The sequence below is a fragment of the Papaver somniferum genome, unplaced genomic scaffold, assembly GCF_003573695.1.
Source record: "Papaver somniferum cultivar HN1 unplaced genomic scaffold, ASM357369v1 unplaced-scaffold_81, whole genome shotgun sequence".
In the NCBI taxonomy this organism is placed as follows: domain Eukaryota; kingdom Viridiplantae; phylum Streptophyta; class Magnoliopsida; order Ranunculales; family Papaveraceae; genus Papaver; species Papaver somniferum.
In genome coordinates, this window is record NW_020651082.1 from 1,069,973 (window position 1) to 1,096,466 (window position 26,494).

Sequence of the window (26,494 nt, forward strand, 5' to 3'; positions counted from 1 at the left end):
ATTTATTGCATTAACTATGTTGAGGTTGTCCCCTCCGAATGAACCTTGTCAACAACTAAAGTTTTTGCCCACTTGATGGCTTCAAGTGTTACTAGAGCTTCTGCTTGCTCCTCATCTTGAACTAACCCTGAAATTGACTGTGCACCTTCACATTATCCTGCATTAGAGAACATCATTAGTCCTATACTCATATATATTTATTGTCTTTCAAAAGTGCAACATCAAAATTTATTTTGTGAAAACCATTAACTGACAGTTGCCAAGGGATCACCGTTCTTTTCTGTCTAAAACTGTTGTTCCTACATTTCATGGAATTAACATTCCAATCACTTAATTCTTTACTAGTTTCAATGTCTGTTTCGTTGCATTATCAAAAACAGAGGGAGTACGACGTTTTCAAAAACCGGGAGAATCCATGTAGCCTCAGGTAACTTGAAGTGGGACCCACGAAGTTACAAAGTAGGGTAGTCCCCTGCAGTACTGAATAGTATAGATAAGGCTATAAAATAAAGAATAGTATAGATATGGGTCCCATGATCTTGGACTAGTAACAATCCGATTAAAACAAGGACAAGTGGCACCAACCCAACCACCTCTCATCTTTCAAATACAACCTATAGAAGAAATTTGAGAGAAATAAAGGAGAGCCTTTGATTCATTACTTGCTTACTTGAGAGAAACAACAACAAACCCATGAAAATAAAAACAACAATGTGAATAATGTGATCAAAATTTCTAACCAGGAAAAAATTTCACAAAAAATTGGTGAAAGGAAGGAAAAACAACAATAGAGTTTTCGTTTTGTTTTTGTGAAGAAGAAAAAGGAGAAACGGGCTTTTTCTTTTCTTTCTCTTTTTGTTTGTACAAATTGAGAAATAAAAGAAGAGAAAGAGGAGAAGCTCTCTCTGTTTTCGTTTTTTTTTGTTTTTTTTTTGTTTTGTTAATAAGAAAAAAAGAAGAAGAAGAAGGAAATTTGATTCAGAGAAGAAGAAGTAGGATGATAAGAATAGGGATCGCAGTATTACAATTATCAGAACTATTTGTTAGTTCAATAGTTCATTTGTTATATGGGTTTTACATTTTTAGTACAGCTGTAGCTTCAGATCTTTCTCAAGCTTTGATTAATAAACCTAATCTCATTGAAATTCAACCTAAATTTCACCCTGTAAATACTACCACTTCTGATGATGATAATGGTGTTGTTGCTGCTGAAGATGATGATAGGAATAATGGGTTCTTACCTCCTATTGTTTTGGTTCATGGGATCTTTGGATTTGGCAAAGGGGTATGTCTAATATCAATGGGTTCTATTCTAATTTTCCTTTAGTTTTTTTTTTGTTGTTGTTGATTTTAATGGAGTTTTTTTGGTTGTGTGTGTGCAGAGATTGGGTGGATTATCATATTTTGCTGGTGCTGAGAAGAAAGATGAACGTGTTCTTGTGCCTGATTTAGGCTCATTAACCAGCATTTACGATAGAGCTCGTGAATTGTTTTATTATTTGAAAGGTGGACAAGTTGATTATGGTGAAGAACATTCCAAAACTTATGGTCATTCTCAATTTGGAAGAGATTATCAACAAGGTTTGAATATTCAATTTAGTCTTCCATTCAACACTCAATCTAATTTTACTTTTACTTGGTTTGATTTTAAATGAGAAAAGAATAAATTATTAGTCAATGTTTTAATTGTGGGTGTGTTTGGATTTCAGGAAATTACCCTGAATGGGATGAGGATCATCCAATTCATTTTGTTGGGCATTCGGCCGGTGCGCAAGTGGTTCGTGCATTGCAGCAAATGCTAGCTGACAAGGTTTGCAAATTTTTGTGATTCATGACTATTTGATTTTGATTATGGTGGTGGTTCCAGGCTTTTAAGTTTTCAGGTATGGTTGAATGTGTTATTAGGCTTTCAAGGGGTATGAGGATACGTCAGAGAATTGGGTATTGAGCATATCGTCTCTGTCTGGCGCGTTTAACGGGACAACACGAACTTACTTGGATGGAATGCAGTGAGTTTTCTTTTGAATTTATAATGATCCATCTTGTGGATTTTATTTGTAATGGATGTTGATTTGCGGTTTTGTTTTGTGACAGACCGGATGATGGGAGATCGATGAAGCCTATTTGTCTGCTACAGCTGTGTCGATTGGGTGTTATAATTTACGATTGGCTTGATATACCATGGCTAAAAGCTTACTACAATTTTGGGTTTGATCATTTCAATATGTCATGGAAGAAATCAGGTCTTACGGGTTTAGTTGATTTGTTACTGGGGAACACTGGTCCGTTTGCATCAGAGGATTGGATCCTGCCAGACCTTACTATTCAAGGATCAATGAGGCTCAATTCTCATCTACATACATTCCCCAATACATATTATTTCAGCTATGCTACTAAGAAGACAAGAAACTTAATGGGTATCACGTTGCCTTCTAGCATACTAGGGATTCACCCGATGCTTTTCATCAGAGTCTTGCAAATGAGCCAGTGGACACACCCGCCAGATGCACCGCTTCCATATAAAGGATACAGGTATCTTACAATTATGCAATAACTGATTATTAGACTCTCAATTCCTTAGGGAAACACATACTCTTGGGATACATTCCCTCTGAAAAGCAGGATTTGGAATCCAGGACAGTAGTGGCTTTGTAGTGCTTGCGAAGAGAAAATATCAAAAGCTGTGGCTCTTCATACTGCAATTTGGTCTCATGTTTCGCTTAAATTTGTGCAGGGATGAAGATTGGCAGGACAATGACGGTGCACTCAACACCATATCAATGACTTACCCCAGACTCCCTACCGAGCATCCCAACAAATTTGTGGAAAATGACTCTGATTGCCAGCCTTTGCAACCCGGAATCTGGTAAGCTATTATACCAGAAACACTAAGTCTAGCCATGGGCACAACCACCTCCATCCTATCTGCCTTTTGCTTAGTATGTAAAGATTATCATACCAGAGTAATCGACTTTGCTTCCTTGTCAAACACAACAGTCTCTCTTGTGTTTGATCAGTTGGTTCTTCATGAAAGATTGGCCACTTTTTTGTTTCCTTTTTTTTTGTTATCTCTTGAGCTTTTCCCAGCTGTTTGATTTAAGCTGTCATGTTGTTGATATCTTAAGATCAAGTTAAAATAACCATCTGGTGTCTGATTAAATGCAGGTACCACAAGATTGTAGAAGGCGATCACATTCTTTTCATTGTGAATCGGGAGAGAGCAGGTGTACAGTTTGATCTCATTTACGACAGCATTTTTGAGCGCTGCAGAAAGCATGTACTTAGAACTAGACCAACACTACCCAACCAAATCCAACACTAAATTTATAAACTCTCTTTGTTCCTGCAGATAGGAAAAAAAAATTGGATGCCACTAAATTGGCACATTTTTACACCCTTTCTTTTCCCCTTGCTTGTAAATGTGAAAACAAAGTAGTCCAGTTTGAGCTTTGCTGAGAATTTTTTGAGGCTTAGATTATTCGCCTTGCAGCTACACTGAAAATGTTAATGAATACAAATATCTTTAGATTGATATGAGTTAACTCTCGCGAATACTTTCTTTTTGACAGCCTGATTCTGTTTTTCTTTTTCTGACTTGGATGAATACCAAGTCTGTATTTGATGAACTAAAAGTTGCCTGATGCTGGTATTCAGCATGGCCAAGCATTGTTTTCAACTCGTCGCTACTGCTCATACCGTAGATGTGCATGACAGTGTTACATTATCATTGGGTGCCACCTGCTCTCTTGAAAAGAGTTGCATGCCCTAGAGCATATCTGTAACTCCTTATGCTCAGATGAATAGCACAACTACAACGGATCCTAATTCCTGAGAGAGGCAGAGCCAGAAACAGAAGCAGGACTTTAAAACTGATTCTTACAGAAGAATGCTAATAGAAAGTTGTTGGTGGTTAAGTCCTGTATCCACTATCCACCACAATTTAGAAATTATTGTTCACGAAGCATCACCACTGACAAGCAAATATTTTCTTTTCACAAAAACACACTCGCTAATTTGACAGTACAACACAAAAAGAACAAAAATGAAAACTAAGGAATCTATAATGTGCATAATGTACACTACATTACAGAGAACCTAACAGATAAAGACTCATGGTACATACAAACAAGATATCTTATACCAGAAAATTCTTCACACGCCTCACTTTTCACAGATGAATTATAAAAACACTACACCACTAAACGGATAATTACCATCCGCTGCCTCACAATAAAGCTTCCTCTTCCACCATACTTCTCACACAACTTATATATACACCGCAATAATGCCTCGCCTCTAGTACTTTGTATTTGAGGAAACAAACGGCCTCGAAGTTTCATGGTGGTAGGTGATACACCATACTTCCTTGTTCAACGTCAAGCCGTCCATAGGTGATTCCAACCTGGGGAACATGAGATTCAACACCAGAATGACAGGTGCTAAACGAAATATGACCCAAGGTGAGTTTCTGCAATCAGATATATGCAAGTGAACTACGATCATGGTCTGGTTGCGGTCGACCCCTAGTTGGTGTAGGAGGTCTTTGAATGTTGAGCTCCTACAGGGACAGCCAAATACAAGCATAAGTATCACATTTGCAACAAACAGAAAAGTTGATCAGGCTGTATAACAAGATTTAGGACATGCAATCCGACTTTACCTGCATCCATGTGTCATCCACACCACGTTCTGGAGAGTTCTCAGGCGATAGAAGTGGAGGAGGTAGAGGATGAATCAGTTTAGGAACCACGACAAGTCCCCTCCCAACTACCAAGATTGCCCCAGCATTGTTTGCCGTCCCTGACACAGATATTCATGTCAACCTAAATGTAGTAAAACTGCTCTGAAAGAGCACGAAACCATAACTAACTTTAACTTACCACAGTAGTTAGTTGCAGAGAATAAAGTAATCAACTGTCCCTGAGCAAAGCGTTCGAAACCATCCATAACACACTCGTGTGCCCTAATAATCAGTTGCAGTTTGTTTTTCTTGCAGAATTCTATGACTCGGTCAGGCTGTAGTAAGCCAAAACAATACACCGAGTTAAGCATCCAAAGATACAGTTAGGTGAAGTTGAACACTCATGTGATCTTAATGTACTCAAGAGATGTCTACTAAGATATTTGAATAATAAAAAGAGCAAAGGTCAAGCATATCTTGTATTTATCTGTAAATCAAGCGCTAAAGTCACTTAACAAAGCTCCAGATAATCAAAATACATACCCCGAAAGTGACTAGACCAGGACCCCGAGCATTTGGTCTTAAACCCTCTATACTGTCATTTTCTGTGGGATCTGACCTGCAAATCACATCAGGAAAGCTATAAAAAAGACAAATTCCAAACAAACCAAGATGTATGTGTAAACAAGACCTGAAAAGTATTCACCATAAAAGATCCATCAAAACAATAGATCCAGCATCCATGGTTATGGGCCTCTCAAGTTTCTCTATTTGTTCTATAGAATTGATCGACCTTCCAATGCCACCATGCATGCAAATGATTTTCTTCTCAATAAGGGCAGCAAGTGGGAGATAGTTGAAAAGTTGATTGAATCGAGTCCATGCCCATATGCCATCATTCTCTCCCTAAAATTACAAAATATTAGTACCAGTAGTTTTGAACCCAAGGAGAGCTATATGTTGGATATTACAGTGCCATACCATCCTCTCGATGCACTCAAGGCGAAAGCCAAATAGCGCATTTATGTCAGCAGCTTCATGGTTTCCTCTTATCAAGTGAACGTTTTCAGGATACTCAATCTGCACAATCAGAAATAGAGAACTACGTCAGAAATCATGAAATGGATGAGAAAGCTGCAGCTTTAATTAGTTTCACTTTTCATGCAGACGTAAACCACATAAGCTTACCTTGAGAGCTAAAAGCAAAGTTATCGTTTCCAAGCTGTGCTGTCCTCGGTCGACATAGTCTCCCAGAAATAAATAATCAATATACCTAAACAGTAACACCAAATGCCTAGTGATCAATAAAAATACCCCACTTGATTAATTCAAAACCAGCAAGTGAAAAATTTAATTATCTAGAGCAAAGATCTAAACTCCCAATTTTCATACTTACGTTAGGTCTCCAGCAGTTGCTGGAAATCCATACTCATCAAACAAACGCATTAAATCACCAAACTGTCCATGCAGATCACCAAATACTTTAACAGGGGCCTTCAATTGCAGAACTGTGGGCTCCTGCATAAAAATCTGCTCAGCAGCATAACAAAGTTCGCCAACTTCATAGGAATCCAGGAAAAATCTTCTATTAGCAGGTGCTTTCCAATTCCGAGGCCTCAGCAATAAAGAAATAATCTGCAAAGCAAGTGTGGTATTAGGCCAGTTGCCTCATATTTTCATAGAAGTAACAATAACAACAGCACACATAAATACTGATAAGTTTTACCTTCTTATGCAACCCCTGGGGTGACCTCTGTCTGGCAAGGAACTTTTTGTTAGGATATCCTTGGTCATTATTTAAGGGATTCACTCTTCTGCTTTCATTTTCAAACTGATCCAAGGATAGCTGCCGAACCAACCCACCCAAATTACCAACAGTCTCTTTAGCCACCACTACCTGCAGCATCCAGAACAATAGGACATCTCAGTGAGGCTCATTTCTTAACACGGAATTATACACAAAGCTAAGAGTTACCAACAGGGAAAATAAAAATGATGAAACTCCAGATATATGCAAGAGAGTCAATAGAATATCATACAGCTCTCGAGAAAAGCCGAACATCTCCTTCTGTATCGCTTCCATCCGACATGACTTCTGGGACGTGCGCATTGTTGCCATCTGATGTAGAAGCTTCTTCACTGGGAACTGAAGATGCTGCCTTTGCAGCTTGCCAAACGGCACTAGCAGCCTCCGCTTCAGCAGCCGAGGCTTCCACCAGTTTGTCAACAGACTTCTTGTCAATACTGAATAAATGAAACTGTTACTAATCTACAAGCCCCAACTCCAAGTCAAAAGAATAATGAGAAGACATAGCAACGAGTTCAAAATACAACACCTTGAACTTGCGCCAAGAGGAGTAGGGCTTGCTGGTCTGCTATCAGAATTTGTCGGGCTCGTGGTTCCGCTATCAGAATTTGTTGGATACGGACTTGGAGCTGGTGGACTAGCTTTGGGCATTCTTGGGGTTGAAGGTCTTTCAGAAGTGGAGATTGGAGTGTTAATGTCAGACTGAAATGGAGAATTTTCTGCTATGAGAAGATCATCGAGCAGTTGATCTGCAGACATCACCAAATTCAGAAGATCAGTTTGACATCATTATATATCTTTTATCGACGTTAATGGTATTCCACTATTAAAATTGCTGCTCAGCGAAATTAATAGCAAGTCTGTAATTCGTTTAAAATTGCTGCTCAACATTAATTGTTAGCCACCTCCCTGATGTAAGCTGCATACGTATACCTAATATAGCTGAATAAACTGAAGCAATATCAATCCTATACTCGAGAGTGTTCACCTCCTCTGAGGCCACCGAAGATGTAAATTCGAACCCCAACAGATGCAGATGCATGACGGCATCGACGCATAAGCTCAACAGCGGCATCAAAATCAGCGACACCCTTGTTTGCTCGAGATGAAGTCACGACCCCGTTTCGATCTAACCATACTCCTGCAGCAGTATCCAATACTACACAAAACAAAACAATAAAGGTGAGAGGATAAGATTTATATTCTTAACAAAAGGATCAGCGATGTGATAGTCATAGATTAAGAAGAAGAAAAAATTACCTGCAATAGAAGCTTCACCATCTATTGCTCGGCCGCCCCTTAGGGCACCACCTGTAACATGTAACCGAGCACCAACGAAGACCTGCAATTATCAATGTAAAAGAACGATAGTCAGTAGAAAAAGATTATGGTTCAAACCAAAGAAAAAGATTATGGTACAAATCTTGCTTACCGCTGAATGTTGATACCTAGGGGAAGGAGACACCCCAGGTGCAAGAGTCCATTCCCATTGACCATTCCTATGCATGAGCAGCCCATACGCATCAGACAGAGGCTGTATATACATTCAAATAATTAACGATCTGCCACAAATGCATGATGTTTACAAGAGCAGCCATGCATATCTATGTCTCTATCTGATCACTCCCACTTGCAAGTGAAGAAAGGCCCTAACGGGAAATGTAACACAAGTAGCTGCCACCCATGTGGTAGCAATATAATTGGTACAGAACAGACTATAGCAAGTCCAGGGAGAACAGATCATACCGTGCCTGAGGTGTCTCTTCCTCCACAGAGCAAAAACATGCCATCGGAGCGGGCACTAGCTGTTGCATACCTAGAAAAGAGGTGGAGAATGAATACAATCAAACACAATTCCACAAAAGGTCCAACTGAAATCTGAGAGCATATGCAATTACAAGATGCAATCTGATTCCGAGAACTACTTAAAACTGAGGTTCTTATAGGACCCCCGGAAACAAGCATGCACACTAACTTGTGACCAGACAAAAGCAGTAACAGAGTTGTGAAGAAACAAGAGACTAACTGTTGCCTTACATTCTGGCACAAGGTTTATCGCCTTCAGGATTGAGTTTCAGCCACTTATATGGTTTTTGTGCTGTATCCAAGGCCCAAGCATCTGACAGCACTCTCTTGCCTACAAAAGAACTAGAAATCAAAACCATTGGTCATATTTAACTAAAATCTAAATTTGAGATCACGAGGAATATATTCTACGCAAAAGCATAGAACAATATCCCTATGTATGGTATCGATTAATAGTAGCAATATGCCAACAAAATGAGAAATTAACCCCCATTGCTCATGGTAGAATGCACTTAGTTCCAGCCCATAGCTTTTACCAAATCTCTTAGTAAAATAAATTACATTAAAAGATACTGGATATTGCTATCTTCGAAAGAGGTTCTCCAGCATATGAACACAAAAACAAAACATATACTGACTCTGTTATGTACTTTAATGAAATCAAACTAAGTCTTGATTACAAATTAGAAAGAGAGAAGGCTAATCTTTAAACTGCCTATAAAAAAACCCCATTACTTTTTTCTTCTTCTTACAATGCGCTTAGCGAAGCTAAATTGGAACAAACTTTTTCTCTAGCAAATAGTGATTGCAAAGGTACAGACATTGTCACAAATTTCATTTTCTCATAACTCATAAGTGGTTTCTCATTAGGTGTTTCTATTTCTATTTTGCTCCTCGAGTATCCCACTATTTTGTCTTCTTCTTACAATGTGCTTAGCTAAGCTAAATTGGAACAAACTTTTGCTCTAGAAAATAGTGATTACAAAGGTACAGACATTATCACATATTTCATTTTCTCATATTTCATAAGTGGTTTCATTAGGTGTTTCTATTTCTAATTCGCTCCTTAATTATTATGGTATAGCAATGTCAATGCAGAATTAAACTGATTTTGATAATGCCACACTGATATGAGGAGAGACTAGGAATTTAGAAACCTAATTTGCAGACTAATTCCCTAGGAGGTTAGATTGACCAAAGTGAACGAAACTAATGTAGGGAAATATACTTATTATTTATTTAATAGACATAGAACATGGGGAATAACATAGACAAGTTGTGGTACCATCCAAGACAAGATCAAGTAGGAATCCTTAAAGGCCAACATAATGTCTACTTGAACTATGATCAACAACATTATCTACATGGCTCAAAGGACAATGCAGATGAAAGTTATTGCAAAGTGGACTCACCATCATTGCCGCTAACAGTAACAAGATATCTTTGAGCAACCAAGTCCATTGCATGTCCGTAGCGAGGTCCAGGACCAGGATCTTGAACAACAACTCTACAGTCACACGACCACAAAAAATAAGCAAGAATTTTAAACACAAAACTTTAAAACAAAGATAAACAGGCAAAGAAACTGAATTGACCTCAATTCTCACCTATGCCACTTAAATTTATCATTAGTCAAGTCAAGCACGTAAAGATCATCGGTCGAATGGCCAGCAGGACCTATTCCACCCTAGCAAAAACAAAACAAATTTGCAAAATTAGAACAAAGGGTTCACGACTCAATCAAATTCAACTAAAACTTTCATGTTTTTGTTCCTTAATTTACCTGGAAAACAACCATAGTACCAACAGCAGCTGCAGCATGAGCTGCCCTAGGTGATGGAGGTTCACCAGCCGGTTTCATCCTTCAAAAATTTTCAAAAGCCAATCAAAATTAGGACTTCAAATCTTCAAAAAAAACAAACCCAGAATGTAATACAAGAATTAAAGTAATAAAAATAGAAAAAAGTGATACCTTGTCCATTTCCTAGTAAGAACATCATAACAATGAACAGCATTAGTAACACCAGCTAATCTAATACCAGGAGCAGAAGAAGAAGCACCCCCTTCAATAGCAGTAGCACCACCAAAGAGAATAAGACGAGGACCATGTGATTTAGTTGCAGCAACTGCAGTTAGTGTATGTCCACAACGTGGACCTGGTGCATCTTCATCTGTATCCCAATTTGTTTCTACAAAATTGTATGTTGGTGCTGGGTATAACCATGGCTTTGTAGCAGCAGCTCCTGTACTCATCTCTAGACAAAGATGAAGTACTTTCTTCCACGGACAGAACTAGAAGAAGAAGAAGAAGAAGTTGTTGTTGCAGACTTTTACAGATTCAGATATTTTTTTTGGAGTAAAAAAATCAACGAAATAATGAAGTGACTGACAGAGAGGAGGAACCCTAGGTAGAATGGACCTGGTTCCGAATTTGATTAGAACCGAACCAGTCCCTAATTCTCCTTTCAGGAGATTGTAGTTTTTTCACAGTACCAAGGATTTCACTGTGGGTACTCAAGTCAACTCAGGAAGTGCTCCTTTTCGGTAAAAGTTCAAGGTATTTCTATTTTTCTAAAAATAAAAGTCAGACGCACCATGTTAAAAGTCGGCTTCACGTGCAGTTGATATTGAATCATTCCAAAATCAGGTGCATAAACCATTTTTTCTTGACTTTTTTATTTCTAGAAGTCAAAAAACACTTTTGAAATGATGTCCAAATAGGCTAATGACTATAGCCAATCCAAGATCATCGCCACGATGCAGAAAGAGAGATATTCAAATGTATGCAGTCGAATATGGTTCCGAAAATACCACATAACATTTGAATTCAAATCCTAAAACCCCAAAATTCTGCCGTCATTGTAAGACTGTTGGTCATTTTTTTGTTGAATGTAAGACCAAAAGAAAAGAAGATTCCAAAGGTTAAAAGGAAGAAGTTATGATTATGGAAAAACCAAAGAGGGTGTGGCAACCTAAATCTACTTTGGAAAAACCTCCTACTCAAATTGGTTATGATATATGTTTTACTCCCCAAAGCAAGTTAATGCTAGTGGTTGAGGAAGTTTTAGATCATAATATATTGGTGGAAGAAGTTAATTCTCCTAGTTTAACTATTGGAGAAAGTTCTTCTCAGCATCAATTTTTTGGTTCTTTAACTTCTCCTTGTGAATTCCCAACATTGTTTACTGATAAGTTATTAAAAGTTTCTACAAGTATTCCATCTCTAATACAGGCTGACTTGAAGGAAACTGAGTCTCAAAAAAGTTCTTCTTTACACTTTGGTGCATTAGATAAATTTGCTTCTGCAAGTAAGTTTCAAGTATTGGTAAATGTGACTGAGGAGAAAATTTCATAGGATATTGGGTAGTTCACAATGAAGGTGACTAAAGATAGTACTCCTAGCAAACCAGTAAAGGGGGTCAATAAGCTAATGAAAGATAAGAATTTTGGTTTTCCTCTTATAACGACAAGAAAACAAATGGACAAATCTTTAGTAAAACCTAAAGGGTTGAGAAGTCCTGAATCTTCTCAAACTTTTGTTTCTCAATGAGAGTTCTTTTTGGAATGTCAGAGGCTTAAAGAGAATTAGAGCCAAATACAAACTAAAATCTTTAGTTAATCAATTTAACCCTTCCTTAATATGGTTAGCTGAACCAAAAACAAGAGTGAAAGGAAATTTTGTTAAAAATCTGAGATTACCAGGAATGAGTCAGATGTTAATTCACAACTCAAGTGATACTGTAAAGGGGAATATATGGTTGTTATGGCATTATTCTTTATCTCATCCTTCTGTTGTTTCCATTACCAAACAAGCTATCACTGTCAGAGTAGGTGAGGTTCTAGTTACAGGTATCCATGCACCTTGTTTAACAATTGATAGAATGGAGTTATGGGAAGAGCTGGAATTTATTAGTGGGATGAATAAGCCCTGGCTGCTGATTGGTGATTTCAATGTTGTTTTGAGTTATGAATAAAAAGTTGGGGGGAGAAATCCACTGAGAATTTCAATGAAAGAATTTAATGATTGCTTGAATTTTTGTAGTTTTCTTTGAGCTCATAAAACAGGTATTTAGTTTTCTTGGTGTGATAACAGAGTGGGAAAAAAGAGAATTTCATGTGATTTGGATAAGGCTTTTTGTAATATTAAATGGATGGAATTACATGATGGTTGGAGCTACAAAGTAGGTGTTAGAGGAGTTTCAGATCATGGACCATTGATGGGGAGTACAATTGGGATTCCTAAACCTCTTAATGTTCCTTTCAGATATCAGTCAGTTTGGACTTCACACCCAGAATTCTTTAAGCTTATTCAACAATCTTGGGAAGAACCATGTGAAGGTAATCCAACTTTTGCTTTCCTAAGTAAACTTAAAAGATTCAAAAATCTTGTTAAAAAATGGAATTGGGAGGTTTTTGGTGACTTAAGAGTCATATTGAAAGAAACTGAAGATGAAATCTTAAAAGCTTCATTACTCTCTGATGCACAGCCTGAAGATGTGAAATTATAATGAATTAATGAGATATAAATACAGAACCAAATGGGTGAAGGAGGGAGGGGCTCATACTTCTTTTTTTCATACTTCCATGAAAATTAGAAAAGCTCACAACATAATTACTGAATTAGAGGATGACTCTGGAAATGTGGTTGTGGAACAAAACCAAATTGCAAATCTTGTGGTTACTCATTTTCAAAAGAAATTTGAACATCATGAAACTACTTTTGTTGAAGGTTTATTTGACATCATTCCTTAGGTGATAACAACTGAAGATAATCTTTTTATGGATGCAATTCCTTCAGCTTTGGAAATCAAAAATGCAGTTTTTCTATGGACCCAAGCAGCTTTCCAGATCCAGATGGATTTCCAGGTAGCTTCTATAGATTCTCAGGGGAAATTATCTGTCAAGACCTGATATATGCTTTGCAATATTGTTGGAGATGCAGATTCATACCTAAAGGGATGAACTCAAATTTTTTGTTCTTACTACCTAAAGTCACAGGGGATAGAAGACCAGATCAATTTAGACCTATTGTCTTAGACAACTTCTGTTTCAAAATCATTACAAGAATTATTACAACAAGGCTGCATACTCTATTTCATAAAGTTGTATCTTTTTAGTAAGGGGCTTTCATTAAAGGCAGGAGTATACAAAAAAAAATTGTTCTTGCTTCATAACTTGTAAAAAGAAGAGGATGAAATGTTGGCTTGAAGTTAGATATCACTCAAGCTTTTGATTCATTGAATTAGGAATTCCTATTTGAAACAGAGGCAATGCAAAGTCCTCTAGCCATCGATTTCCATTCACGCCTCCTGGTAATCTTACTTGATTGTCCGGGATTCCATAAAACCCGTCCATCGTCACTATCCTGTGATTTTCAGTTTGTCCTGGATAAAAGTTGATGAAGATTCTCATTAACTGATTTACTTGAAACCTCAGTTGAAGGAGATTTGAGCTTTTTTTTTTTACAAATTGAAATGATTCTACTACTTGTAGAGACTGAGATCTGTTGTAGTTGTAATGAGTGGAAGAATGTTTTTTTCAACCACTATGGATTTTCTTTAACCAGTTATGAATTCAGTTTTTGTAGAGCAGAGATTGATGTAGTTACTGGTATATGGTTTCTTTCATGTTGTGCAATTAATGGTGATCCATTTCCTAGGATATCTGAGCAGTTATAATACAAAAATGATTTGAATCCTGAGTGGATACTTTAGGTTGATAGTTGAATTGGTTTGTAATCGTCATATTATTGATATCTAACGCATATCCAGAGACTGGTAAATGAATTTGCAAGATATCTCCTCCATTAAAAAACGGATCAACGAATGACGTCGAGTGATTATTCCCCTCCATGGATGAGTTGGAATGATTTTTCAGCATTCCTGCAAACTCAGTTGTTGTTGATCTCCGATTATGTACACTTTCAATTACGTCATCTTCCTAATAATCTCCTTGTTGAAACTCCTCCAATTCATCAATGTAGTTCTTGACATAGGCATTAATTGATCGCTGGTACTTTGGAGTTATAAGATCATATGCTTGTTGATGAAGTTCTGGAGGAAAATCTTGACGAACCTTATCTTTAAGTTGATGAACTTTCAGACATATTTTCATAAGATGACCAAGAAGACCACAAAACAAACATAATCTAGGGAGTCTTTCATATCTGATTTCAGCTGTGATTTCCTGCCCATTTGACAAGGGAAATGAGATAGAATCTCTTAGTGGATGTTTAATATCGATAGGAAGACAAGCTCTAGAAAATTTTCTCCAATTACGAGATTCTTGAATAGAAATGGTTATGTGACTACCAGCGTATGCAACTAATATTTGGATAAATTTTATGTCCAAATAATTAACCGGTAACCCATGTAGTTGAGCCCAAAATTCCATTTTGTCAAAAGTATATTCATGCGGCAATTTATTAGGAACACATCTTTCCAAAGCCAATAGATCATCTCTTGATACCCACGGAGATGATTCCATGATGAATTCTTAGTCTGAATGTGACTCAAATTTAACAAGATATGTTTCTGATGTAAAATTCAGACACATATAATTTCTGGTTAAAAGATCTCCATAACTTAGTAGTTCTATGACATTGGAAATTTGAAAAGTTTTAGAAGAAAGAATCAAAAGAACTAAACAGTTTTGATAATTCTTTGAGAGGTTGGGTAGTTGGGAATCAATACAAATATCCTTGGATGGAGTTTCTTAACTGGGGAGACTTGCAAATTGACGGATTATCTCAGTATTTTGGTTTTGTTGTTGAGGATTAGATTGTTTAGAAAGAGACATATTGGAAATATGAAGAAAAACAAGAAATTTACGTTTTCCAATGGCTATAAAGTTTGAATTATCTGAAAATTAAAAGTAGGAAATCTTCGTTGAAATACGAAGGCATCCAAAAACTTGTTAATTCACAGAGAAGTGAAGGATGAATGGACAAATTTTTAGAAATAATTTATTGGGGAAAGGATGAAAAAGTTTGATTTTAGAAAGGTTTCACGGTAATGGAGAGAAAAATTGCAGAGCAAGAGAGAGCAGAACTCCCAAGATAGGGGTCTATTGAAGACTATAAAAAATATCTTATGATATACAGAGTTAAGAAAATGAAGGTGATAGGTTGTCTGTTAGTTGTCTATTGATGATCAATGATGGGTTGTCTGTTGGTTTTGAGTCTTTGGCCGTTGATGGAGGAGATGAAGGTGAGTGTTTTCCCTTACCAGTGACAATGATAGAAGACTTGGGGTTTGAAACGAAGTTTAAGCTCAACACGAGTTTGATGGTTGCAGTTCAGAGAAGTATAGATGGATTAGTCGAGAAGAAGTCAGGAAGGTGAGTCTGGCAAGTGGTCCACGCGATTCTCACTGAGGTTCAAGCTAAAAAAACCCGTTTCACTGTATTATAGTTCCTGTCATGCCATGCGAAAAATACTTAATTTTCCGTGTAAATACTCTTTAACGGAATTTTGGGTAAAAAAGAAAAATTGGGGGACAGGAGAGAGAGAAACTCTGTAAATCGGGCGATTAAATGAGCTAACTCATTTCAAAAATCTTTTTTCAAATCTGGTGTTTTAGCAATTTTCTGATGCAAACTGCATCATGATTTTTTAATTATAATCTCTAATCCTTAATTTCAATCTGTTTTTTTTAAGTATGCTTTCAATTTTTCCATTAATGGTTGTGTAACTCATATAATGGATTTTATCTTCATAGTATAGATTAGAACTTGATCTAGTCTCTTTCTCTCTTAGTCTGCATTATTGAATTTTTCTAATTTTTCTTTGCTCTAATGGGAAACTAATTTATCCCTGCAGGTCTCCTGACTTCTTTGTGGATCCAGTGGTGGTATTTATTCAACACGTGCAATGCATCTGAATCAAAAACAATGGTGTTGAAGATAATGTTTTTACAAGCAGTGGTGCTAACCATCAAGTCTGTGATGGTCCATATCAGTATAGCAGACCAGGATTGAACCTAGACAAGAATCCGATAGGAACCCAAAATTTGTCACATACAAACTAGATCAATTGCAGTAAGTTTCATCTTCTCCATGGATTTCAAATTCAAAATTTTCCCCCTTCAGAGTAACGCAAGAACAACCATAATTTAAGGGATAATTATTATATTTCCATATTCAGAAATTATCATACAAATTATACTATTTTCTTTCATCCATCTATTGAGGGTCAAATACTGGATATGCGGTATATGGTTAACAGAAAAATGAAAGATAGTACAAACCTTAGAATACTTAGTTGGAATATATATACAGAGAAGTATCTTTCAATAATCACTCAATTCTCTAAACAGTATTGCTTAATAGTTGGAGAAGAAAATGATATCTATACAATGGCTCAATCTTCTGAGAATCGAATTAATCAACTGTCAAGGCAGTTAAGGAAAGAAGCAATTGAACTTCCAGATATAAGAAGAACTGTAGGATCACAACAAACTGTTAATGCAGCGGTTGAGGAATGGTCTTTCGGAATTTTGGGAAAACTTCTGTGGAAGCATAAGATAGACATGAAAATAATTAGAGAAGAAATCAATTATCTCTGGAGAAGATATCTTAACAAGCAAATCCGAGTTATGGGTCACAATCTTATGTTGTTAAGATTAAACTCTGAAGAAGAAAGAGATGAAGTCATTCAGAATGGTCCTTGGCTAGTGGGGGAAGCTCTCTTTGTTGTACAAAAGTATACCAATGGTGTCCCCATAAAAGATTACAAGTTTACACATCAGGTTTTCACTTTACAGTTCAAGTACCTAAAGCTAGAACACCTGAACAGTGTGGTAGTTGATGAAGCTATAAGTTTTATGGGAAAGAAGATCTCAACAATCACTCCAAACTGTAGACCAAGATATGGTAGCAAGACTGGAGATAAAACTAAATGAACCACTTCATCGTGGAGGCTGGTGGAACACAATATCTGGAGAAAAAGTTTGGATTTGATATCATTGGGAGTTGCAGCCTAAAAATATATGTGAAAAATGTTTTGTCTTAGATCATGATGATAGTAAATGTCTGGAATGGTCCTATCTTCCTTATATAGATAGTCTGTCAGAGGCTGAATATGAAGCTCATCCAAAATAAGAACAAGCTGCTACTGAAGATGCAACATAACAAAAAATGGAAGATGATGTAATAGATGAAATGGGTACTGATGATCTGAATGGAGAAGAAGGTGATGCTGGGAGACAATCTAAGAGAATGAGAAACTCTGTTCTTAATGGGGAACCTTCTATGAATCCTCATAATATTCATGTCCAACCACCTATAATTCCTGTTACTACTGCTATTACTAATATGGATCACCATGGCTACTCAATGATGGAAACAAACGATTCAGTGACAACCAATGTTGAAGCCACAAAAATAAGTCAAGGAGATACCATGCAGGTATTTCTTAAAACTTTTCCTCGGATAATCACTTTTCAGTTTTTTTATACTGTAAGTTTTAAGTATAGATTTTATTATAGGTATAATTTGATTCTCACCATGAAAATTCTTGCATGGAATGTTCAAGGCCTTGCAAAAAAAGTTCACTAAAGATCAACTTTTAGTTTTAATCCAAGCCCAATCGCCTGATTTCTTGTTTCTCTCTGAAACAAAAATGATCAAGAAAAAATGATTCAGCTAGCTAAATCCTTGAACAATAGTTTTAATGTGGAAGGATGGTATAAAATGTGAAGTTCAAGAAGTGTCTCATAATATGATTCATGTTGTGGCCAATTTACATGTTGCAAAATCTGACGTTTTCATTACTTTCATGTATGGATCTACTTACTTGATAAGAAGAAAGAACAATTGGAGATTATGAAAAGAATTAATGAAAACATAGTGCGACCCTGGATTATTATAAGAGACCTTAATGTTCACTTGCATGATATAGCTTCCTCTTCTAGTGTTTCCATAGAAGACAGATACGTGCAAAATGAAATAAATGAATGTTGTCTTATGGATCTTGGATATGTAGGTAGAACTATACATGGACTAGTAATAATATTGCGACATGTGTTAAAAAATATAGAATTGATATGGCTTTTTTTTTTATAAGAAGAAAGAATTTATTAATTGATAGCAAGAGTGTAGTCCCTTGCCATAAGAGTACATATATCTTCAGGGAAATTATTTGTTAGTTCTAAATTGATGGTTGTTTCCTTCACAGATCTAGAAACTGCGTCAGCCACCTGATTGCCATCTCTTTTTACATAAGAAAAACTACATATTGAAAAACTTGAACTTAAATGTTTTATCTCCTTAAGTAAATTTCTATTCTCCCATTGTATGAGGAGAACATTATTTGTTATTGACTGAATAACCAGTTTCGCATCAGCTTCTATGTTAATCTTTATGAACTACTTCTCTTTAGCCCAAGCAAGAGCTCCACGTATTGCCATGCATTCTCCCATCTCCGGACTTAGAATTCCATCTGCGTAACGTCCTTTAATTCCTTCGCATGTACCTGTGTGTGAACGTAAGATAATACCAGTACCTAGCTTATTAATATCATGATTAAAGGAGGCGTCTACGTTAAATTTTAATGTATCATGCATGGGAGGTTACCAATGGGAATCTCTATATGTGGTATTAAGATGCATATGTGCAGGCAAGTCAGGCATATGAGATTGCAGGTGATAATGAATCTTATGCATTGAATCAAAAGGGTTTAGAGAAACTCCCTGGAATACCACATCGTACCTATCTTTCCATATTATCCAAGCACTTATCATCATAGTGTGTAGTAATTTTTCATTAGCCACACCAGTATTGTTTATAAACCAACTTTCTACCCACTGAGATACACTTATTCCTCTACTGTGAACTTCATCCACATTAATATTCATCAATCTCCAGACTTTGCGAGCATGACTGAAGCTGAATAATAAATGCTCCATTGATTCCACATTATGACCACATATTACACACTGTGGTTCAATACTTTTATTATGCGGACTCAGTTTAATTCTTGTAGGATGTGCTTCATGAATACATTTCCAAGCAAAAAGTTTTATTCTGTGAGCAAATATGGTTTTCCAGACCTTATCTTGAATCAATCTTCCACCAGCATAAACTTCAGTGTTACTCATAGTGAGTTTTTTGTAGGCGCTCTTAACTGAAAATTTCCCATCTGTAGCTGGCATCCAGATCATAATATCTTCCTTTGAGGTGTCAATAAATAAGCTTTGAACTTTTTGCGCAGTATTATGATCAAACAGATTGTTGACAAGTTCGACATTCCAATTATTGGTGTTAGGAAGTATCAGCTCTTCTACATCTTGATAGAATCTGTGAAGATCATTAATGGGTGTAGGAGGAGTAGCTAAACCTGGAATACATCTGTCTTGCCAAATCTTTGTTTTTCTGCCGTTGTTTACCTCCATGAAATTTTTTTGCTGGACAACCTGAAGACCTTTGATAATTCCATTCCATGTGTAAGAACAATTCACAGCTTTGAGTTCTTGATGTAGAATATCTCCATTGATGAAATATTTGTTGCTCATGATTTCAGTCCATAAAGCATTTGATTCAGTGCATAGTCTCCATGCCAACTTAGTAAGGAGAGCTAAGTTTAACATTTCGAGATCTCTGAAAGCCAAGCCACCTACATCCTTAGGTTTACAAATTTTATGCCAACCAATTGGATTGTTACCCTTATTAGAAGTATGCCCCCAAAAGAATTTCCTCTGCACAGTAGTAAGCTTTTTGATGATTTGATTGGGTATTTTGAAAGTGCCCATTTGGTAAATAGGGATGGATATTAGTACATGCTTAATCATTGTTGACCTGCCAGCTTGTGTCAGAGATGTAGAAGACCAAGTTGAGTATCTATTCATGAAATTCTCTTCAATAGCTTTAAAAGCTTCTTGTTTAGAATGACCCAGTAACAAAGGAGAGCCAAGATATATCTCTTTAGATTTCATTGTTTTGACACCCAACTTTTGAATTATTTCAGCTGCCACATCTGGATTAGTCTTCTTGCTGAAGTGCACATATGACTTGTCAAAGTTTATAACTTGACCAGATTGATTACTGAAATTTTGAAGTAGTTCTAACAAGTTGTTACTGTTGAAACATTTGCTTGAGTGAAAATCAAGCAATCATCTGCAAAAAGAAAATGATTAATGGCTGGAGAGTGAGCGGCCAATTTAATACCTTTGATAGTGTTGTTATGTTGAGCTGAAAAAATATTTCTTGATAAAAATTCCATAGCTAGAATGAAAAGATAAGTTGAAAGGGGATCACCTTGTCTAATACCTCTTATTGGATGAAAATCTTCACAAGGAGTGCCATTGAGCATGACTGATAGTGTTGTTACGCTAATGCATTGATAGATAAGATCACGGAAATCATCATTGAAACCAAAGATGCCTGATATGGTGAAATCATCATTGAGTGAATTATTTCTTGTGCTATAACTGTGTTATCACTGATTAATCTTCCAGAAACATAAGATGCCTGATATGGTGAAATTATTTTCTCCATTGGCTTCATTCTGTTGACTAGGATTTTAGAAATTATCTTGTATGAGGTGTTACATAGACCAATTTATCTAAAATCAACTCCACAAGTAGATTTCTTCTTCTTCTTAGGAATGAGGGAAATGTATGTTTTATTAATCTGTTTCAGTATATGTTTGGTTTCAAAGAATCTGGTAACCATCTGACTGACATCTTCACCAATAATGCTCCACTGACTTTTGTAGAAACCAGCTTGAAAACCTTCAGGGCCTGGAGCACTCCAATTCTCCATTCTCTTTAAGGTGATAAAAATTTCTTGATGAGTATGAACTCTAGTGAGAAGTAAATTATCTTCCTCAAAAATTATGGAAGGAAGAAGCATAAATAAATTATCATCCAAAATGGTTTTAGTAGTAGTACTTATGTATTGAAAATGAGTAGTAAGATGCTGAGATATTTCCTCCCTAGTGTGGAGCCAATTGGCACTGTGATCCTGCAATGAATCAATATTATTCCTTGCCCTTCTTCTGTTTTCTTTTTTATGGAAGTACTTACTATTATTATCCATATCCTGAATGAAATGATTTCTAGATTTTTGTTGATACAGCTCAGCCTTTCTTTATGCCAGATAGCTAAGTCCTTATTGAGTTGAAGTATGTTGTTGTGATTGGCATCTGAAGGAGGTTGTGCTTGTATAATATCCAGATCCTTTTGAAGTTCATCGACTCTTGTATTAACATCTCCAAAATTATTTATGTTCCAAAGTGATAATTCTTTTCTTGTTGATTGAAATCTCTTGATGAGTTGAAAACCAGAAGAACCTGTTACATTAATCTTCCATGCATTCTCAATAACAGCGGCACAACTATCATCATTCAACCAAGTTAGGAAAAACTTGAAAGGTTTCCAACTCTTTTGAATAGTAATATTGGTAGAGAACATAATGGGACTATGATCACTTCCAATCTGAGTAAGATGTCTCAGTTGAGAGTGAGGAAAGTTGTAACACCAATCACTATTTCCTAAGGCCATATCTATTCTAGATCGTCTAACACTTGAGCCTATACTATTCCTGGTCCAAGTGTAGTCTTTTCCAACAAATCCTAAGTCTTCTAAGCCACAAGAATTAATAATACCATTAACATATCCATCAGAAGAAGAAGATGCCTTATGATTATCCCCATTGAGATGAAAGTTAAGGTCCCCTATTAAAATCCAAGGACCTCTATGTTCATTGCTTATACCAAGTAAATAATCTCATTGTTCCTTTTTCCTAGTATAATCAGGATAACCGTACATACAAGTAAGATGAAACTCAGGCTTACTATGATCAGATTGGATGATAAGATTAAACATGTTATGACTGGAATCTAAAAGATTACAGGTGAAACTATCCTTCCATAGAAGAACTAAACCTTCTGATAGACTAACTGGCTCAATACAAGCTTGATTAGGAAATTGAAGGTTCTTTAAGAGTGGCTTACTTTTCTCCTTGCATATTTTAGTCTCACAAAGAAAGACAATGTCAGGATTATGGGATCTAAGCAGATCATTGAGATGATCTCTGGTAATTGAGGTTTTTAAACCTTGAAAATTCCAGGATATTATCTCCATAATTCTATATGTGTCAAGACAAATGATGTATGTCAAGGAAAAAGACTGAGCACGAAAAACAATCTGTAAAAATTACGTGAAAAATAAGACGTAAGACTTACTACAAAAAAATTATGCATGCATGAAAGGGATTTAAATGATGAAAGAGGAAATTCCTAATATTATTATTAATTACCCCTAGAATGCAATTTATAATCCCAATGAAAATTAAAAGAATATTAGGGCAAAGAGTAATTGACAAGTTTTTTACCTGATTCCCCTTATATGTCTGCACTGCAGGATTAACTCCAGTTGTGATCAGTTGAGTATCCATGGAGGTTTGAATTGGATTCAGCACATTACTTTGAGAAGTTGTTTCAGAGGCTGAAGTGCTTTGAACTGTTACTTCACCTACCCTATGCCTTTTGCCTAATCTGCTTTCCTCTTCTGTGATAAGTCCTTCAGCATTGAGAAAAGAGTTAAAATTGAAAACTTCACCATCCTTACGGGGAACAAAGCTGGATGACTTGGCAAACTTTTTAGGATTTTTCTTAACTTCTGGAGCTTTTGATGAAGACATTTCAGTATTAGGCGTAACTGCATTAATGATTTTGCGAATGCTATTCATCTTTCCAACAAAATAGGGTTTTTCATGAGCCTTTTTCAGAAAATTAGCAGCACCCTTAGAAGCATCTTTAAAATGATTTATGATATAACACTATGTGCAGATTCCTTTGGGTCGACGCTCGAAGAAATATTGCTGCCAGTTGGTAACTCCAGCATTTGTAGAGCATTTCACACCTCTTCTCATAGGCATAGACAGATCAACATTAACACATACTTTTACAAGATCACTTCATATAGGGATAGAGTCCTTGGGTTCAATAGCAATGACTTCTCCCATAACCTGAGCAACTTTTGTCACTGAAGTAACATTCATGTGTTCTGGCAGTAAATACTTGAGTTGAAGCCAAAAAAGTTGAAAACCCCAATGCTTCTCAGTATAAATCATTTCTGGGATGTAATCATGCACCACAAAAAGATGTTTGTTTATACCCCATGGTCTTTCTTCAATTACTTTGTTGAGCAACTCCCATTGTTTGAACTTGAAGATAAAAATATTTGGCTCAACTTAATGATCCTTAAATTTTCCAAAGTTAAGAAAGGCCAAGTGAAAGTAATCCCCTTTTCCACAACATCATAACTCATTCTGCCTTCGATGATGACTTTGCCGATAGCACTAGCTTCCCATCTGTCCTCTGTTTCATCTTCTTTGTTTGTTATTTTTTAATAACTTCAATTTCATTGACATTTCCTAAATCTAGTGTAGCCTTCTTGAATTTACTGACTAAATCAGAAACTTGATTAGAACTACCTTTCTCCATCTCATAGTAGAACTGGTTGTTTAAACTGAAGATAGTATAAGAAAATTGGGTTATGGGGTTATGATTCTTGCAGATGAGATAAGAGATAGTTAAAGTTGTGATATGACCACTATTAGGGTTTAAGGATTGGTGGTCAGCGATTTTTGTGTTAGGAAATAACTGCGAATAATCTATAGTCCTATGAAAAAGGAAACATAATTGGTTGATACTCTCTCTATATTGAGAAAGTGTGTAGCTGGCAGTATTAAGAGAATGGAGTGAAATTAGGAAGACAAGTAACTGCAAACCATTGTCTGAGCTTTTTTTGAATTTACTTGATGTGCTTGATTGGCGGTATGACTTGTTGTTGAGTTTAGGTGAGTTGAGTCCGATTTTAGACATCCTCACCAAAGTACTATGAGCAAAAGATCTGAATCTAATCCTCTGTAAACCTGTAAGACAAAGCTCGTATGTATACTCAGCAAAAGTTATGATCACAATAACAAAAGTAGCAAAAGCCATTAGAGAATAATCAAATATCAGACAAAAAAAGAGGAATCATTAGGCAAGTTAAGTTTCCATGAAAATGAAGAATATCAAAGCAAAATTCGAAGATTAACAAGAAAGACAACAAAACATAAAAGAAAGGAATAAGAGTATGACTAGATCATTTAGAAAAGAAAACCAAAGTGTAGAAACAGAGGTTAATGGTGAGACATTCACAAGAAAAAATTATTGAGTTGATAGGCTGAGTTAAAACCGGTTGTCGCCCGATCCTCAGAGCTCCCAAGTACTACTGCTTCTATTGAGTAAACCCTAGAATTGATATGGCTTTAGGTAATCATTTTTGGTGTAATAACTTTCCTAATTCTAAACTCTACCATCTTGTACAAGTTGGTTCAGTTCATTGTCCTATTATGTTACAAACTGAGCATGCTAGTAGTAATCTATAGAGACCTTTTAAGTTCTATATCATGTGGATTAAGCATAATACTTTTAAGTATCAACTAGAAACTTCTTGGAATTATACTATTAGTGGTTCTCCTGCTTTTCAACACTCTAGTAAACACCAGGAAACTAGAAAAAGGCTTTCGCAGTGGAATCGAATAGAATTTGGTGATATAGATAGGAATATTAGCAAGCTGCAAGAACATCTTTTAGCTTTAAAAAATCAACCATATTCTATTACTCATCATGACAATCTTTTAGAAATCAATAAGAATTTGGAATTCTAGTTTGGTATAAAAACTGATTTTTACAAGCAAAAATCTGGTGACAAATACATTCTGGAAGCTGATAACAATTCCAGATATTTTCATACTCTTTCTAATAGAAGGATGGTCAGGAAAAACATTGATTGTATTTTTGATGCTAGTGATAATTGTTTTGATAGTAGAGATGATATTGCTAGGCTTTTGGTTACTCATTTCAGTTCAGTAAGCTGTTTTACTAATGTGCAAATTCCTGAGCATGTGTTTGATATTGTTCCCACTATTATTAATGAAGATGTTTATGATGATAGTTTTTCTAGTATACCAACAGATAAAGAAATTCTTGATATTGTTAAAAGTATGTCAGCTTGGAGCTCTCTAGGGCCTGATGGCTTTCAAGCAGGTTTCTACCAATCAAATTGGAGTATTGTAGGTGAAGATGTTGTGCAAGCTGTTCAAAGTTTTTCCTCTACATGACACATGCCTAGATAATTTAATAAGACTTATCTCTCTTTGATTCCCAAAGGAAACACAGCTAAGTATGCAGTTGATTTTAGGCCAATTGGCTTGTGTAATACAGTTTACAAAGTTATTTCTAAAATCATTGCTAATAGAATTAAGCCCTATCTTAAGCATATTGTTTCACCTTTTCAGGATGCTTTTGTGCCAGGTAGAATTATTCATGATAATATCTGGAAAAAACGGGGTTCTAACAACCACACCCAATATTTCGCTTAGCAATTTGTATGGACAAACTTCAATATACTTTCTAGAGAATCAACTAGACAGTCAGACTCAATCTAGATAAAAGTACATCAAAGAGTTTATATCTGAATCTCTCGATTTGATATATACTCAAGCAAATAGAAATCTGCGAGTCTTTATCAAAGAGAGATAACTTGGATGGTACCAAAGACCAATATCCAAGTGTCAATCAATTTAAATCAACAACCAAAAGGTCGGATATTCTAATTGATTGAACAACGCACAACCTGTATTATTTCAATTATATAAACAAATATAATGCAGAAAAGAAATAACACAGACACCAGAAATTTTGTTAACGAGGAAATCGCAAATGCAGAAAAACCCCGGGACCTAGTCCAGATTGAACACACTGTATTAAGCCGCTACAGACACTAGACTACTCCAAACTAACTTCGTTCTGGACTGTAGTTGAACCCCAACCAATCTCACACTGATCCAAGGTACAGTTATGCTCATACGTCTCTGATCCCAGCAGGATACTACGCACCTGATTCCATTAGCTGATCTCACCCACAACTAATAGTAGCTACGACCCAAAGTCAAAGACTTTAATAAAAAAATCTGTGTCACACAGAAAAGTATACGATAATAGATAAATCCGTCTCCCACGAATATACCTATGAGTTTTGTTCCGTATTTTGATAAATCAAGGTGAATAGGAACCAATTGATAATCCGTACTTATATTCCCGAAGAATAACCTAATATTATCAATCACCTCACAATAGTCTTAACCGATGCAGAGAAAAAAAATTGTGGAATCTCAAACGATGAGACGAAGATGTTTGTGATTACTTT

At 36.1% G+C, this 26,494-nt stretch overlaps 3 protein-coding genes across 3 annotated transcripts; 1 reads left to right on the forward strand and 2 right to left on the reverse strand.

Moving 5' to 3' along the window:
- The first annotated feature begins 648 nt into the window (after positions 1–648).
- On the forward strand, positions 649–3,568 carry LOC113345514 (lipase-like). Its single transcript, XM_026589280.1, has 7 exons — positions 649–1,285; positions 1,383–1,581; positions 1,710–1,810; positions 1,906–2,009; positions 2,095–2,532; positions 2,735–2,866; positions 3,166–3,568. Exons 1-7 carry the CDS (start codon positions 998–1,000, stop codon positions 3,320–3,322), a joined length of 1,419 nt encoding a protein of 472 aa, XP_026445065.1. The 5' UTR covers positions 649–997; the 3' UTR covers positions 3,323–3,568.
- Positions 3,569–3,971: 403 nt separating this feature from the next.
- LOC113345513 (serine/threonine-protein phosphatase BSL1-like) lies at positions 3,972–10,709 on the reverse strand. The gene is made up of 20 exons (XM_026589279.1): positions 10,267–10,709; positions 10,078–10,156; positions 9,902–9,981; positions 9,707–9,801; positions 8,526–8,625; positions 8,235–8,304; positions 7,921–8,022; positions 7,749–7,830; positions 7,477–7,647; positions 7,018–7,237; positions 6,721–6,925; positions 6,408–6,578; positions 6,078–6,316; positions 5,870–5,954; positions 5,663–5,761; positions 5,388–5,587; positions 5,225–5,300; positions 4,881–5,016; positions 4,661–4,800; positions 3,972–4,558 (listed from the first exon to the last, which is right to left on the reverse strand). The coding sequence occupies exons 1-20, from the start codon at positions 10,545–10,547 to the stop codon at positions 4,475–4,477; spliced, it is 2,715 nt and encodes a 904-aa protein (XP_026445064.1). The 5' UTR covers positions 10,548–10,709; the 3' UTR covers positions 3,972–4,474.
- Positions 10,710–14,234: 3,525 nt separating this feature from the next.
- Positions 14,235–14,780, reverse strand: LOC113345458. The gene has a single exon (XM_026589236.1). The coding sequence runs from the start codon at positions 14,778–14,780 to the stop codon at positions 14,235–14,237; it is 546 nt and encodes a 181-aa protein (XP_026445021.1).
- Between the last annotated feature and the right edge of the window lie 11,714 nt (positions 14,781–26,494).